This window comes from Pteropus alecto, unplaced genomic scaffold, assembly GCF_000325575.1.
Source record: "Pteropus alecto unplaced genomic scaffold, ASM32557v1 scaffold75, whole genome shotgun sequence".
In the NCBI taxonomy this organism is placed as follows: Eukaryota; Metazoa; Chordata; class Mammalia; order Chiroptera; family Pteropodidae; genus Pteropus; species Pteropus alecto.
In genome coordinates this window covers 22456690-22472217 of record NW_006440638.1, presented here as the reverse complement: position 1 = coordinate 22472217, position 15528 = coordinate 22456690, and the positions used below count along the sequence as shown (strand labels likewise).

General features: G+C 33.2%; 1 protein-coding gene across 12 annotated transcripts in view; it reads right to left on the bottom strand.

Moving 5' to 3' along the window:
* Positions 1-15528, bottom strand: part of ERC2 (ELKS/RAB6-interacting/CAST family member 2) — an 890290-nt gene that overhangs the window by 465443 nt on the left and 409319 nt on the right. For all 12 annotated transcript variants that reach the window (XR_003047987.1, XR_003047989.1, XR_003047988.1 and 9 more), the window contains exon 11: positions 3416-3609. Coding sequence is in view for 9 of the 12 variants with exons in the window: in XM_025050722.1 (XP_024906490.1) it covers positions 3416-3609 (194 nt within the window). In the remaining 3 variants the exon portion in view is untranslated. The remainder of the gene's footprint in view (positions 1-3415; positions 3610-15528) is intronic.

Genomic DNA, 15528 nt, shown 5'->3' with positions numbered 1-15528 from the left:
ACTGAAGGATAATTCTGAAACTCTAAATAAAACTCAGAGTCCTCACTGATACAGAAAGACCACATATTTCACTGTCTCTAACATTTAAATACCTACTATATTGTGTAGCATACGTGATATCTAGCACTAATGATTGAATAAAGATATCAGCTTGATTTGGATCAATTTTCAGGGGCTTGCTCAAGGTCCCCTACCCACCTGTGTCAAATTCCCCCAGAGCAGCCTGAAGTCCAAGGCAGAAGCTGAACCATTAGCATCAAGCACAAGACTTTACAGGCAGAACTACACATGAGGACCACACTGGAGCAATATGCACTTTGAAAAGCAAAATCTTTAATGACAGATGGAAAACACCATTCATGTAGAATTTAAGAGGTAAATGCAACCATGTGCCAGGCATGTGCTATTTAAAATGTATGTATTACAAGAAAATAAAAAATGAAAAGATTAACGGAATAGAAAACAAACACGATTTGGCCTCTGAAAGAGAAGTAGGCCAGTGTCAGTATCGTTTGAGTTATTCCCAACCCCATATCTTGTGTTGCACATGAATGAAGTTCTGGAATATTTTAGAATACTTGCTACTTTTAAAAAGAGGTCTTTTCACTCTGGTAGGTCACATAACAGAACAGAGACCACAAATTTATTTCAAGTTCAATTTTTTGGTTTTCAAAATCACAAACTTAATTGCAAACACTTCTCCATGACTCCAAAATGGAGATGCATGTCACATTGCTAAGAAATCATTAGTTCGCAACATTATGAGGTATGAATTTTGTAGTTTAAGCCAGCAAATGGAGATAGTGCTCCATTTGAAAAGGGCTGCATGACAACTTGAAGATGTTTTGGTCAGAATATACATGTAGTTCAGTAGATAATGCTTCAGAAAGGCAGGCCAAGGCTGTGTTCTCCTTTTCCCAAGAAACTTCCCCTCTTGATCTCCACCGCCTTCTCCTTAGGGGCCTGGGCTGGGGCTGGGGCTGGGGCTCAGACATTTCCCAGACTGTGTTCTGCTGCTGGACCCAAGACACAGGCAGGCAGATAACTGGGACAGAGTCAAGTCCCACCACACGTTTTATGAATTACAGTGCCTGGGAGGCATCAGCTTTAAGGAGAGGCAAAAGCAAAGATAAAGAAAATGTGCAGAAAGTACATAAAGATAAATGCCTGTAAAATCACTGTTGTTTTAATGCATTCCATATTGAGGAAATAAAAATGTGAATATTCTTGATGATTTAATGGCAGTAGTGTCCAGCTAAAATTTGTTTGTCCAACTACAAATATTTGCTATTTTATGCAAATATTTATAGTAGCTGATCCTGATTTTCGATTACAGTTCTAACTCACTTAATGCAGAAAAATGCCTTCCAAATGTGGGGCATGTCACTTTCCCTCATGAAAGCTAATAAAAATGAGGCAGATCTTCTGTGTCACGGAAGCAATGCCTCTCTGCTGGCTGAGTGACTATTTGGTGCTACTGGACAAACTTCTGTCTTCTGGCTCATTATTGGATGAGACTGCTCTCAGTCACTTATGTGTCAGACCTGAGTTCAAATCCAACTCTAATCCTTATAAACTTTGCAATCATGGGGAAGTTACTTAACCTATATGTCATAGTTTTTGCAACTATAAAATGGGGATGTGTTGTGAGTAAGATTAAATGGTATATAGTATTGCAAGTCAAGTGCTTAGCATAGTACCTGATACGCTGAGCATAAAATACACATAACCTATTATTATTATTCTAATTACTATTATTTATATCATCAGTGTTATTATCTAAGGCATCTATCTCAATGGTACACTGCTTCTCAGATCAGTGGACTAGGAGTAAAGAAACCTAAATTACAATGTTGTCTCTTTCTGACCACAGGACTAATCCAGAAGGTCATTTGACTTTTCAGGGTCTCAGTTTTCTCACCAATAAAAGCATCATGATCATAACTTCCCTGTGATGTTGTACTAGCTTTGGTCCTAAAATATAGTTGCAAAATAGCCATTTACATACATCCAAAATTAACAGTGTTTTTAAGAACCAGGAGACTGGCAGAAGATTCCCACATTTTAAAATTAAAATGAAGCCCTTAAAAAATTTTAATTTGTACACTTATCTCAGAAAAATAAATTCTTAGTGTAATTGCTAAAAATGTTCATACTCAATTTAAAAAAAACATATCATCCAACTAATTCTAAGATTTTTAAATAAAATATTGATTGATTTGGAGTTGGAATATATTAAATACTTGAAACGATATTTGAAAATGTTGAAATTTTGAGAACCGAACTATCCATTTAATACAGAGCCTATCCACCTAAGACAGAATTTATTTGTTTTAGCATATCAACTGTTCATAATGATGTAACTATCCCATCTTACACCAAGAATTGGTACCTACAAAGTGTGATACATTTTAATAGGTTCTTGGAAATTCACTTCAACAAGATTCAAGGTCACACAGCTGGTGTGAAGCAGAGGCAAAATATGAAGCCAGGTCTTTCTGTTCCGAAAGCCCATGATCTTTCCACAAGACCATACAGAGCTATTCTCCATGTCTTGAAGTTCTTTAGGGCCTCACAAGTGTCTCGATCAGAGCTGGCAAACATTCACTGATTTATTCAAAATTTGTTGATCTCTTCCATATGTACTGAATCTATGAAGGACAGATTCTGCCTCATTACTAAACCAATAAGAAATCTTCAAAGGTTATGAGTTACATAAAATTATCCAGAAATTCTTTCCTTCTATGAAATGAAGGAAAAAGAATTGATAGAAAGCTTATTTTTTAGAGTTCATACTATGCATAAATACAATATGGATATGACTTATCTAAAAATCTTAAGTACTCTGGAAGCCTGATATAACCCTCTTTGTTTTTAGACAGAATTTGCTATCAGGCAGGCCTGCCTGAGACCTTATTCAAACATACTTATTTACCAAATGCCAGACATCCTCTTAGAAGATAAATTCCAAGATGAATTTGTTGTGGTGTGCCAAAAGACACTGGAAGGATACGAGTTCTTTTCCCCTATCTTGAATAAATTCCAACTACTGTATAATCTTCCACATTCTTGCTTGAGTCTTTGATGGGGAAAAAACTGAGTTTTCAGGTAGTCAAAGCCTTAATTTCTTACACACTTTGCTGGCACAAATGCTAGAGCATGGACACCAACCAAGAAAGTTGACCATTATTTCTTTAAACACCAAAGAAGTACTTAAGCCATCAAAAGATAAGCCAATTGCCTTCTGAGTATCCCACATAAACACATCATCCCTAACAGGCCATATTCCTCACCTGTAACTTGTTTCCAATCGAAATATGAATGTGCATTCCAAATCCACCATGACCTGAGATGGGCAACTAAGCAATCAAAGTTCGCTCACTACTGACAATTCACAACATGACTGCAAATTTACCTCTCAAGTTCTGCAATCTTCTTGTCCTTGTCATTCTTTTCATTCTCCACCTCCTTAAGGATCTCCAGCAACCGGTCGACTTCCGCTTGGGCCTTGCCGCACTCATCGCGGTAGTAAGATGCCTCTTTATCAAGTTGTTTTATTCGGTCTGCAAACTCAGGGTTCATCCTGGAGTCATCTTCAATATTATGAGCCTTCAATATTATATTTTTAAAGAATATAGTTAAGACAGCAGTTTAGAACAAGAGATAGTGCAGTCACCAATGGCCCAGAAATTAACTCTGGAGAAAAAATAATAACCATCAAGAATTATGGGTACACTGTCAGTTAAAAGCCAAAATGGAAAAATGACATATTTCAGCTACCTTGGAACAATGTCGATTTTAAATTATAGTATGGTTTCACAGGAGAGTTTCTTTTATTGTCGATATTTTGTTTTATTAGATGTTGCTACTTTTTTTTCCTCCACCAAAAGTCAGGGATGGGTGGGGTAGAGACTGTGATATCTGTTCCCGGTCATTAGGCAAGCAGAACTAAGATAATTCAACTCCACTGTTAAGGAAGTGATTCGTACCAACAGCTTCCTTTTCCAATAAAAACAAACTGAGATAAAACAATATTAAAGTATTTTTTCAAGAACCATCAAGGGCATGTGTAAACCCAGGTAACATATAAGAGACTGGTTGATTGATCATTGAACATTTCATTCCACTGAAAAATTTCAGCAGAATACGTAGTTTGAAAGAAAGACTTGGAAATAAGGAAGGGCTTTCCAGCTAACAGTTATACCCATAAAGTCTTGTTCTATTGATTAAATTTAACCTGAACCAGGAGGATGAGCTAATTCATGAACAAGCATACAGACGAGTATCTGCAAACACATGCATAGGTGGGTGGCAGCTTTACACACAAGAATAGACACAGGCAACAACACAGTAACAACACTACTGAATAATTTGCAGCCAAAGTATTTCTGGTTTTGTGTGTGTGAGACTATCACGGCTTTTTTTTTCCCAAAATAAACTTTTGGCTGAAATATTCCCAGACAGATGGAAATAACACTGCACTGCAATGTTTTGCCTACCCCTTGTTTCCCATTATTCCTAAATGACTTCTTCAAAGAGCAGGCAGGGAAAAAACAAGTAGTTTAACAACAGTGCACATGGAACATAGAAAGTTCAGAGAAATCATATACGTATGTATATCCAACATCCATGTGTGAAATAATAAAATGTTAACAATTTAGTAGGACTAAAGTTGTTCTACTGTCTTGCTATGTAGAGCAAATGCTCATTGTGTTTTTATACACTTTTTTTTAATTTCAGGAAAAAAACAAGGCAAGCAAGTTACAGCTGCTGTAGGGTCAAAATGAATCATGCATGGTTAGAAAAATTAACACTAAAACTACTGTTAAAAGGTTGACAGTCTTTGCAATGATTTAGTAGAAAATTCAAAAATTAGTATAAATAAAAATAAATGTCTTATTTATGACAAAATAATAATTTTTAGAATAATATTTTTGCATGTAACATATTATTTAAGCATGAGGATAGAAGGGGAATAATTTGCTTTCATGTTCTTTAATCTAAGATTTCCTTATTCAAGAAGTAAATCCAACTATACAAAAAAAAAATTTGGAAAAAATATAACAATTCAACAAACTATCAGATACTAGCTTACCCCCTTTTATCAACATTTCTCAGAAAACATTTATTTTTTATTTATTTAGTAAGTACGCTAGGTTTCATTATAATAGATTAGTAAGAGTTTTCAATATAGTTAAAATAATCCGAAAAAATACTGAGTTAATATACCTTTAGGAGTTTATTCATCTAATAATTTTATTTTAAAGTGAAGTAATGAATATATAAATTTGTTAATCTCTCCTTTAAAAATGTAGAGCAGATACTCTATTTTAAAAGAATATACTCCTATAACTACTTCTAATTGTGATAATAAGAATCGGCTCATTACCCTAATAACAAAAAGCATTTAAAATATAGTTTTTAAATTGCTAAAAAAAAATTCATGTCAATTCTTTTCCATTTGTATATTATCTTACCATTATTTTCCAACAGCTAAAAACCTTTCATGACATTTTTCTCAAACTACCCAAACAATGACATTAAGATCTTTAAAAAATAATTAATGAATTGAGTAATGAGCAGCTAGAAATACTCAAAATAAATGAATAAATATGATTTAACTGTTTACTTCTGACAAGTTAAAATTCCTTTCTTGGCTCAGATGTAAAGATTCATAAAGAGCTAGCAGTTAGCCACTGTGGTTTATTTTGGTTGTTTTTATTCTTAAGATTATTATTATCCTGATTTTTAATAAGTGGGTATAGGATTGCTAGTTGCAAGACCTAGATTCTAAATTGGGCCCTTTGTCTTATGATAGGCAAACAAATTAGCCTCTCTCAGGACAGTGAAATCTACAAAATGGCAAACATGGGGAAGGTATTATTCACTTGCATTTTTATTATGAATATTATTTTGTGATGTGTATCCTATCAATGGGGCTTGTTATACAGCTAATTTAATTGGTTTATGTAATTTTCATAAGCAGGATACTACATATGCCTTGGAGAAGCCTCCTTCCTAGGTCTAGAGAAAGCTGCTGGCAATAGGTTTATGAGCACATTCCTTATTTTAGCTCCTTGAAGAAAAGAAAATAATCCAAGGTCAGCTTTCAACATGGGGTGATATTGGATAGGTTGGCAGTCTTTTCAACCCAAAAAGTGAGTATGGTTAAAGGACTTTACTACCACGATTAAAGGACTTACGGGATGTTTGGAGGTACAGAGTCTAGGAAAAAATATGTCTGAATCTAGGCCTCTGCTAACCTCATGCAATGTTAAATTAGATCATGTTATTAAAATAAATACCACAGACAAGTTTACAGTTGGCCTGGTGTCTGTTAGACAATACCTGTAAGTGCTAATGATTCTTCCTTTTAAAAGGAATAGATAACTTCAAGAACATCTTTGAGTTAAAAATATCTATCTCTATATCAATAGTGATTTCTGGGCAAAAGAATTTATGTCAGACCACCTTCAACATTGTTGCCAGAATTCTTGGAAGAGTTATTAAATAAAGGTGTAAACAGATAACATTTAAAAAATTCTTTAAATCAATAGAAAGCTGTAAGGAAGAGCCATCTAGAGATAGGAGAGTAACAGCTGCTACCAGTTCATCACCAGGGTCCATGTGAAGACTCAAGGGAAGAGTTTCCTATGACTGAAAGCTGGCAAATCCCCGTTCCGAGCTGAGTGTTAAAGACAAAAGTCTCTAGAGAATTTATAAAAGATATTGCAGGTAACCAGCTCCATTCAGCCTAAATCACAAAATTTCAGAGGATGGGCTGAAATTGTTAACCAGTATAGCATGAGTGTGTCATACTGTGATCTACAGACATGGGGATGATATTACACTAAAGAAATGCAGGAGAAAATTGAGCTTATAAAGCCAGTTTCCTTCAAAGTTATAAGGCTAGAGCCCTCTTCTAAAAATGGAGTGGAGAAAGTCGTTTATTTGCATTTAGATAATACTCTTGCCTTTTCAAATTATGACATAGATTTTTTAATCTAGACTGGCAGCTCCTGATGAGGTTCAAAAGTAGATAACAGATTTGGGCCTAATGTACTTTAGACACCACTGCAGAAAAGAATAACACATACTTGAATAAAGCATTACCTGAACAAATTCCTACCATGGCATTCTGACCTATTCAAGGTTTAGACTGAAAATGCACAGTAATTATTTCCCCTTATGGACCTGTTGATTTGAAATTAGCTCCCCCAAAAGATCAGGAAATGATTGCCCATTCCATTCTTTTAAGGCATACCGACTTTGTTCATTAATCGGTAATCTAGCTCTTGAAAATGCAGATTGGTGTGAATTTTCCTTTAATGGTTTCAGAACTTATTTATCATAAATATAGCCAAGAACAATGTCATTTTCAAAGATATCCACCAGTCATTAAAACCAAAAGAATACCAATGAGCATTCTTATCTGACTGTAGAGATTTACTTTTGCTTATGAAACAAGTCATTTGAAGAGGAAATCCAGGTACTAGTTCTGCCTCAAAATATTTCTAACTTTTAGAGCAACTCTCAATCGTCTTAGAGAAACACAGAAAATTGGAGAAAGAACATTTCAGAAATATCTGTACAACATATTAGATCAGTAATTTATGAGGGTCCCCCAATTACGTTTCTTGCATTTCCACATGTAAGAAAACTTTCCCGCAAATCGGAATAACCAAAATAAAGTTTGGAGCCTCACTGACGTGGGCAAGCCTCAGCATTTTGATGTGAACTGATTTTGAGAGCCTGAATCAAGCACAAAGGAGAAATCTGGTCATGACTTAGGACAAGTAGTACATAATAATACCTAGAGGTCATTTTAATAAAAAAATTTAGACTTCAGGAAAAAAGGTAAATTTCAGATTAACACTATATCTAAATCAAAGTTAAGAGCAAAAAGTGGCTAAAGCCAAACCAAGGATTGGTAATATCAATATGACGAATAACAAGTTTATTATGTGAAAGTTGGTCATTGATTATTTTCAATAAAATGGTAGGTAGCTCATCACTCCAAATGCCTAGAAAGAAAAGCATTAACTTTGGTCCAGACACCTGCTGTGAAACTAGGAGGGGAATTTTCAATTATAATATATAACATTCTCTCTTTGAAATGGGCCCTAACAATTTTAATAAAAAATCATTTCTCTCAAACAAATGATTAGTCATGACCATAAAGTGCAAGCAGAACACTAACGAAACTGATGACTTTTCTTCCATGCTGCTTATGGGTTTTAGCAATAATCTGCTAAATTTATGCACTGTAAAATATTCTCAATTGCAGCACCTTAGGGGTTTAGTATCTGTTAACTGTGCTTTAACATTCCTTTCATATCTTAACAGCAGAACCGGATATATAAACTACTTTAAACATTATATTTGATTTCGTTCTTCTAAAAGAAACTCCAATCATCACATAATTCTGTTATGAATAAAATATTACTTTTTAAATAAAGTTTTTAAGGAGATTATAGAACTCTGACGTATAAAATTTAAATTTTATTTTAAATTCAATTAACTAATAGCATATATAATGGCTGAGGCTAAATAATACATTTGGAATCTAATGAGTCTTTGAACCTTAGTCTAGTTCTACAGAAAAGAATTCTTTCACAATTATAGTTAACCACATCCAGAATATTCACAATTTGCATATAACTATTCCTAAAAGAAATTTCTTGTCACAGATAAAACAAATAGAATATTTATAAATAAACATAAACAAATGTTCAAAGTAATTTTCTTATGTCACACAGACAAAATAAAAAGAATCAACTGTATGTGTAACACTTTTAAGACCTTTCGAACAAACAAGAACATTATTAATGTAATACCTTTTAACTATGGAATCTCTTAAAATTAGCAATGTAGAGAACCGAGGTAATGGGGGACTTGTTTGTGTGTAGGAACATCAGAGGTGTGTCACGTGTGCCTTGGCCAGGAGCAAGGTTGCCCCAGTGCCTCCAAATCAGTCATTTGCCTTGTAGCAATGAGGGTATTATACAAAGCACTAAATTTAGGATTTATTAAAAATTTATAAGAGAACTCTGGATACCATCTCTGGGCACAATAACCTCTAGGGCTACAGGAAAGGAAGTATCTGAGACTGATGAAAAAATCATATTATTTATCTGGAACTAAGAACCAAGGGAAGGAAAGAACTCAGCTGAATATAACCTGCACGGTGTTTATAATGACAAGACAAAACTCCTCCAGGAGTAGAGACTGGTAGTTAAGCTGCAGAAAGGTTATTATTAAAAGAAATAATAAGGATACAAAGGTAAAATTTAAGATTCCTAAGAAATGGCATTAGAGTATCAATTAAGTGAAGTGACTAAAGTAAAAGTAAAAGGTTTTTAAAAATAGGTTTATTGTTACTGTAGGATAAAATTACAAGTCCAGGAGGACTTCAAAACTTATTTACTCTGATTTAATTTAGGTGATGGATATGAGACTGACTATAAAATTATCTTATTTAACAAAAACAACTAAGTTATAAATCACCAAATTTTGTAGGTTGCCATATTTGAAATAAACCTATGAGAATAAAATAAATTCTAGAAGTAATAATAACTGGTTAGATAATAAAAGGAGAAATAGAGCATTCACAACAGGAACCTAAAAATTATACACACACACACACACACACACACACACACACACACACACACACAAACACATACATATAAATGTTTAGGACTATCCTTAAAAAGAAATATCATAGGCCCATAATAGAAAAATATCAAAACTTCACTGTAGATCACTAAAATTAACAAAAGTTGTACCAAGTTCATGAGTGGGCAGAAATAATATTGGAAAGATATCAATCATTGTAAAGTTATTTTATAGACTGAATACTATTCAAATTAAAATCACCAACAATTATGCTTTTTACTGACAAGGTGATTCCTCGAGTTAACTTGGAATGATAAAAAATTAAAAACTCAGAACATTAAAACAAAACAAGACAAAATGAAAAGCTGAAAGGATTAGAGTAGAATTTGTTTTGCTAGATTTAAAATATTTATAATTTTTTAAAAATATTATAAAGACACAATAATTAAAATTCTGGTTCAGCAAGCAATGAACACTGATAAAAATGAACAGGAGCTCAGAAACTTAAGACATTTGTCCATATGAGAACTTACTATACAATAAAATAGTATCGAGATCAGTGGATAAAGAAAATGTTTTAATAAAGGACATTGGGGTAATTAGTTGATCATTTAGAAAAATATAAATTTGGAAACTTACCACTCAACATGAATCAAAATAAAGATAAGTAAAGTGGTTAGATTGGTATGAAAAGCAATATTAAACCTTTTTAAATATAGGTAAGTGTCTATTCTTGAAATCAGAAAGGACGTCTAAGTATAAAGGCAATGAGGAAATCCTAAAGGGACACACAGGTCAAGAGTTTAAAATTAGTTCTCTACATAAAAAAAAAACTCAAGTTAAATAAAACTTTGCCATAAATTTGACAAACGATTTACACAAAGTATAGAATAACACATACAAAGCAATGAACAAAAGAGTAAATTCAAAAACAAGTGCTTAAATAATTTAAAGGAACAATTTACAGAAGAAAAATACAAACAGCTAATAAATTTGTTAAAACCTCAACCACACTAGTAATTAAAGAAAAGAAAGTAAAAATGAGAAAAAACAATCCACATGCATTTGTCAAAGTTATGTAAAATGATGGTTATTGGTGTTGGTCAGAGTGTGGCAGAAAAGGCTACCTTTATTCAGTGCTAAAAGAAATATTCCTTGGTAGAACGTCTCTAACATGCAAATAGCAGAAACTACTGGAAGCATTTTTAAATCACTGGCCAGGAATTTATTCTATGAAAAAAATAGAAATGTGGGAAAATTAATATGGAAATATGTTTTTAAGAACATTATTTATACTGGCAAACACACACACAGTCACACACACACACACACACACACACACACACACAGAAAAAGAAAAAAGAAATGACCAACATTTGGAGAATAAGTAAATAGAGTGGAATAGCCATTAAAATAGTGTTTTGGAAGAATAGTTATTAAATATATTTTAAAAATCTGATGATTTGTTATTTTCAAAAAATAGGATATAAAACAATAAATGCTCTGACACATCTGGTGAAATGAGAATACTAGATTAAAAAAAGAAAGACAAAACGTATGAAAGGATAGAGGGAAGGAGAAAGGGAAGGAAGAAAGAAGGAAAGAAGGAGGGAGCAAGGGAGGGAAGGAGGAGAAAGAAAAAAGAGAAGAGAGGAGAAAAGAGAACAATAACAATCAAAAGATGTCTGGGTAGAGAGCAACCCAAATGTTCCTAGTGATTATCTCTGTGCAGTGAGATGCCTTATTATTTTTATTTTCTCCTACGTTCTTCCATTTGCAAATTCTCCACTGTTACCATATATTATTTTTATAACTGGAAAAGCAAAGTCATTTTTTTAAAAAGACCATTAAGGATAGAAAATTCATCATGCTGCATCCCTATCAGTCCAAAAAAAAAAAAAAATTGGATCCTGAGACTATCTGCAGACGGAGAGTCAAAATAATGAGAGTTTGGCTATATTCCCAGGGTGCCAAAACAATGCTTAGCTTAATTAACTCAGGGAGAAAAGTCAGTCAATGACTTTTGAATTAATTAGTCACCTACAGAACTGAAGAGTTTGCTTTTGCATCCTTGGGGGTGGGGAGAGGGGTAGGTGAAATGAAGGCAAAGTCCAATAAGTGCTATGTCATCAATATTTCTGGAAATGGTCTAAAAATTAACAGAGCTATTTCTTTGACCCAACCTATCCTGACAGGGATGGCGATCTCCTATCATGATCCTGATAAATCTGTTGCTGCAGAGACAAAGCCCTCCCCATGTGCCCTGCACATACCCCAAACATGATATACTTAGGCTTTCTTCCTGTCCTTAACTAGTAAGCATAAAACAATTTCAGTGGGATTACTTTATACCTGTTTAAAATGATCGAAAGAAAACTCTAATTTTTTCCAGGATCAATTTTCAACTTTGAAGATATTCCACTTTTTACCTCCCCAATGTCTTGAGCCTGCTTATTAACAGTTCTATTCAAATGTTGAGGGAAAGGAAATTTGGACTACTTTTGCTGCTCTGCTAAAACTCATATTTGGGGGAAGAGGTTAATAAAGATGCTCAACAGGGCTTGAAGAATTCAGTTTGTAAAAATAAAATTTGTTTTAAAGAGTGAAGGGTGGAGCCTGAATCTAATTAAATACATTCAAGATCTTGTGTATCACATTGTATATATTCTAAAGCAGTGCCTTAACGAATGTTGTTGGCTGTATTATTTCCTTTATCCATGCTATTCTTTTTCCCCATGATGGGAATTTATAAATAGAAAGTAATTTGAATGCATAATGGCACAGAACACATTTGCCAAATGACAAATTCCGGTCACTTTTACATAGTATTTCTCCTAGTAAGCCACTTGAGTTGATAAAACAAAACAGCCCTTCTTTTATAAGTTGAAAAAAAAACAAAATAAATTGCTTCATATAAGTACATACCTGTCATTAGGATACAAAACTTAGTGATGACATTTTGATCGTTTTATACATATTTTTACTAGTTACCTGGTCTTTTTTTTGTACCATTAAGCTATAATCAGAATTGTTACTATCTGTTATTAGGAGGCTATATTTTAGTTTGTCCTCAGCCAAATGACATGTTTAAACTCTTGTAAAGCCCACAATAATGTTAGGTATTTACCAATCTCAAAGAGCATACCCCTATTTTTAAATGTAATCCTATTTTACCTTCTATCACTTAGATATAACATACATTGAATTTTCTATTTTACAACTCCCTTTTGACATAGGTAAGTCTGCATTTAAAGGGTCTAAGAAAGAATTCCATGAGCCTAGATCTGCAGCTGACCTCTGCTTTTCTAGAGCTTTAGTCTGGAAATTAAGAAGGAGGTAATATTAGACCTGGCAATAATTTCCTTGAGTTCTTATTTTTTAAATTTCACATTCAAAAGAAATGGCAGTGGCCTCTGCACAGGTCATTTCTTCTGACAGAATGGAAATGAGAAGAGACTCATAAATATTTTTGAAACCTCCCCAGTATGGTACACCATGACATGTGATCAATGGATCCTCATGCTTTGATATGTTACAGCGGAAACTTTTAGAAATGACTTACTGGGTTGTACATCTGATTGAACAACTGCTCAGCTTGCTACATTGCAAAGTTGGGGAGGCATTGAAGCACAGACAAGGAAAGAAGGAAAGATCCAGAAAAACAGCATTAGCTCAACAATCCAGTGCATTTGCACAGACGAACTGGTCGTTAAAAAAGAAGAAATTTCAGTTTCTAAACATTCCACAGTGAAAGTGAGAGGCTCTAGGGAAATAGAAATGTTGACTTTGGCTCCTAGAAAAGAATAGCTGGAATAAGAAATTTAAGGTTTGTGTTACTTTCTCTTTCTCAAGTTAAATAACCCACGAAATAAAGAAAGCTGTCCACTTTTGATGATACATGAAGTGCCGGCCTCTAGCAATGAATCAGAAGAAGTACTTTTGGCCAAGCTTACAATTTATTACCTGAACTTCAAAGATGGTAATAATAAAAGATTAATTAAATCTTATCATTGAATTTATAGCTCCTCTTTAATATTAACACAAGCCTGAATTTTCTATTCAGTCTAACTTTAGAAAAACATAGATCAGCAAACAGCAGGTTAGCAATAGCAAAGTATCAGTGAGCAAGACATTACAGGATTAACAGTAAATGGGAGTACAACTTTAAGTCGGCAGGAAGAATAAAGGGAACCAAAACACAGTATTATCCATTGCCCATTACCAGTTTCTACTCTTAGTTCATTAATTAATAAAAGATCTAGTTTTTAGTGACTATCCTATTATGTCCCAAGTGCTTAAGAATCTGTAAAGTTCTGTCTATTTGTGTAGATTTAAATTTTTGTTCATTTAAATTACTAAATATTATTTTAAATAGCACTGTCAAGTTTTATTTCTTAAATATCTGCATCATCAATTTGGGGCTAAACATCAAGGTGTAGAAGGTTAAATATTGTAGGAAATTTTATTTTGCTTTAAGCTAAGAACTGTGCCTTTGAAGAGCCTGAATTTTTGTGTTTCTTCAGCTTTAATGAAGTAAATGGTAATTTTACCATGGTTAAAAATAAACCCCCTCCTCAAAGATAACATTAATTGGAAAATTACCAAATAGTACAAATCATAACATTTTAAATTACTGTTGTTTCTCAATTGATTTCTAGTCATATAAGGCAAATTTACTTCTACATATTAAATACCAAATACTCTCCTGAAAGATAAAATAATCCATACATCACAAATCAGGTTCTTCTCAACTCCTAGGTGTCTATTTAAGATTAATGAATGCACTAATTTATAAAGCACACTCTTAACTAGTAGTTATCCATTATTTGCTTAGTACTATTTTATCAGCCTATCAGTAAAGATTTTCTCACATGTGAACATTTAATTGCATTACTTTTAAGAGGTGGGATGGAATGTGTAAGAAATAGTTCCTTTTCTGCCTATAACCATTTTTCATCACAAAGTATTTGGAAATGTTTTAAATTAACACAGTACAGTAAAGGGTTAAAAGCAACTATGTATGTGAATCTTTTCCTCAAATTTTTATTTTAAAATTCACCTTACCAATTTCAAATTTTTATTTTAAAATTCACCCTACCAATGTTTATAAGACAAAAAACACGTTTAAATCACCATTTGGATTCCATTGTCATTGGCAGACAAGGTTTCTGTTTAGCTAAACACATCTACATTGTGTAGATTTTATGGCAAAAATACCTGGACGCTCACAAATCGAGCAAAATTCCTTTGGGAATTCATGGTTTATTTACGACATAATAAAACTATTATGTTTTCAGCTTTCATTTAGTAACCCTTTATATTTTATTCACAAGTCACATACCCTTTTATTTAAAAGGAGGCCCAGACACTCCTTAAGCTTTTATAGCTGCTTATTTTTCCATGAGTAAATGATGTGTTTATATGTATATTCACATACTGTTGGCTTATATTTTCAAATATTTCACGTAGATCTCAATTCTTTTTAAGGTGATGGGTACTTGAGGTTTTACGGAACTATTTATTAGTAGAAATTAAAGACTACTAGAAAAAGTATTTTAAACTTTTGAATTTAGTTGATGCTAAGGAGCCAAAAATAACAAAATAGCATCTGTATGTTAGGTATGAAAATATTTAAATTATAATTACCTTATTAAATCTCACTGTACTATGCGTTTAGGAGATAGTATAAGCAAGGGTCATTTATATACTTAGCAATAAGTTATCGTTTCATAAATTGAATAGGTCCTTTATAGCAAGACAACCATATTTGTTATTTTAATCCTAGCAATGTACTGGAATATTAAAATGTTATCAGTAATAATGCTAAAATGTTCACAGAATTTGGTCTGTGAATTTCAGTACATGGTGTTTACCTGTGAGTTAAAGCTAACCATATGCTCTAAGTGTTCT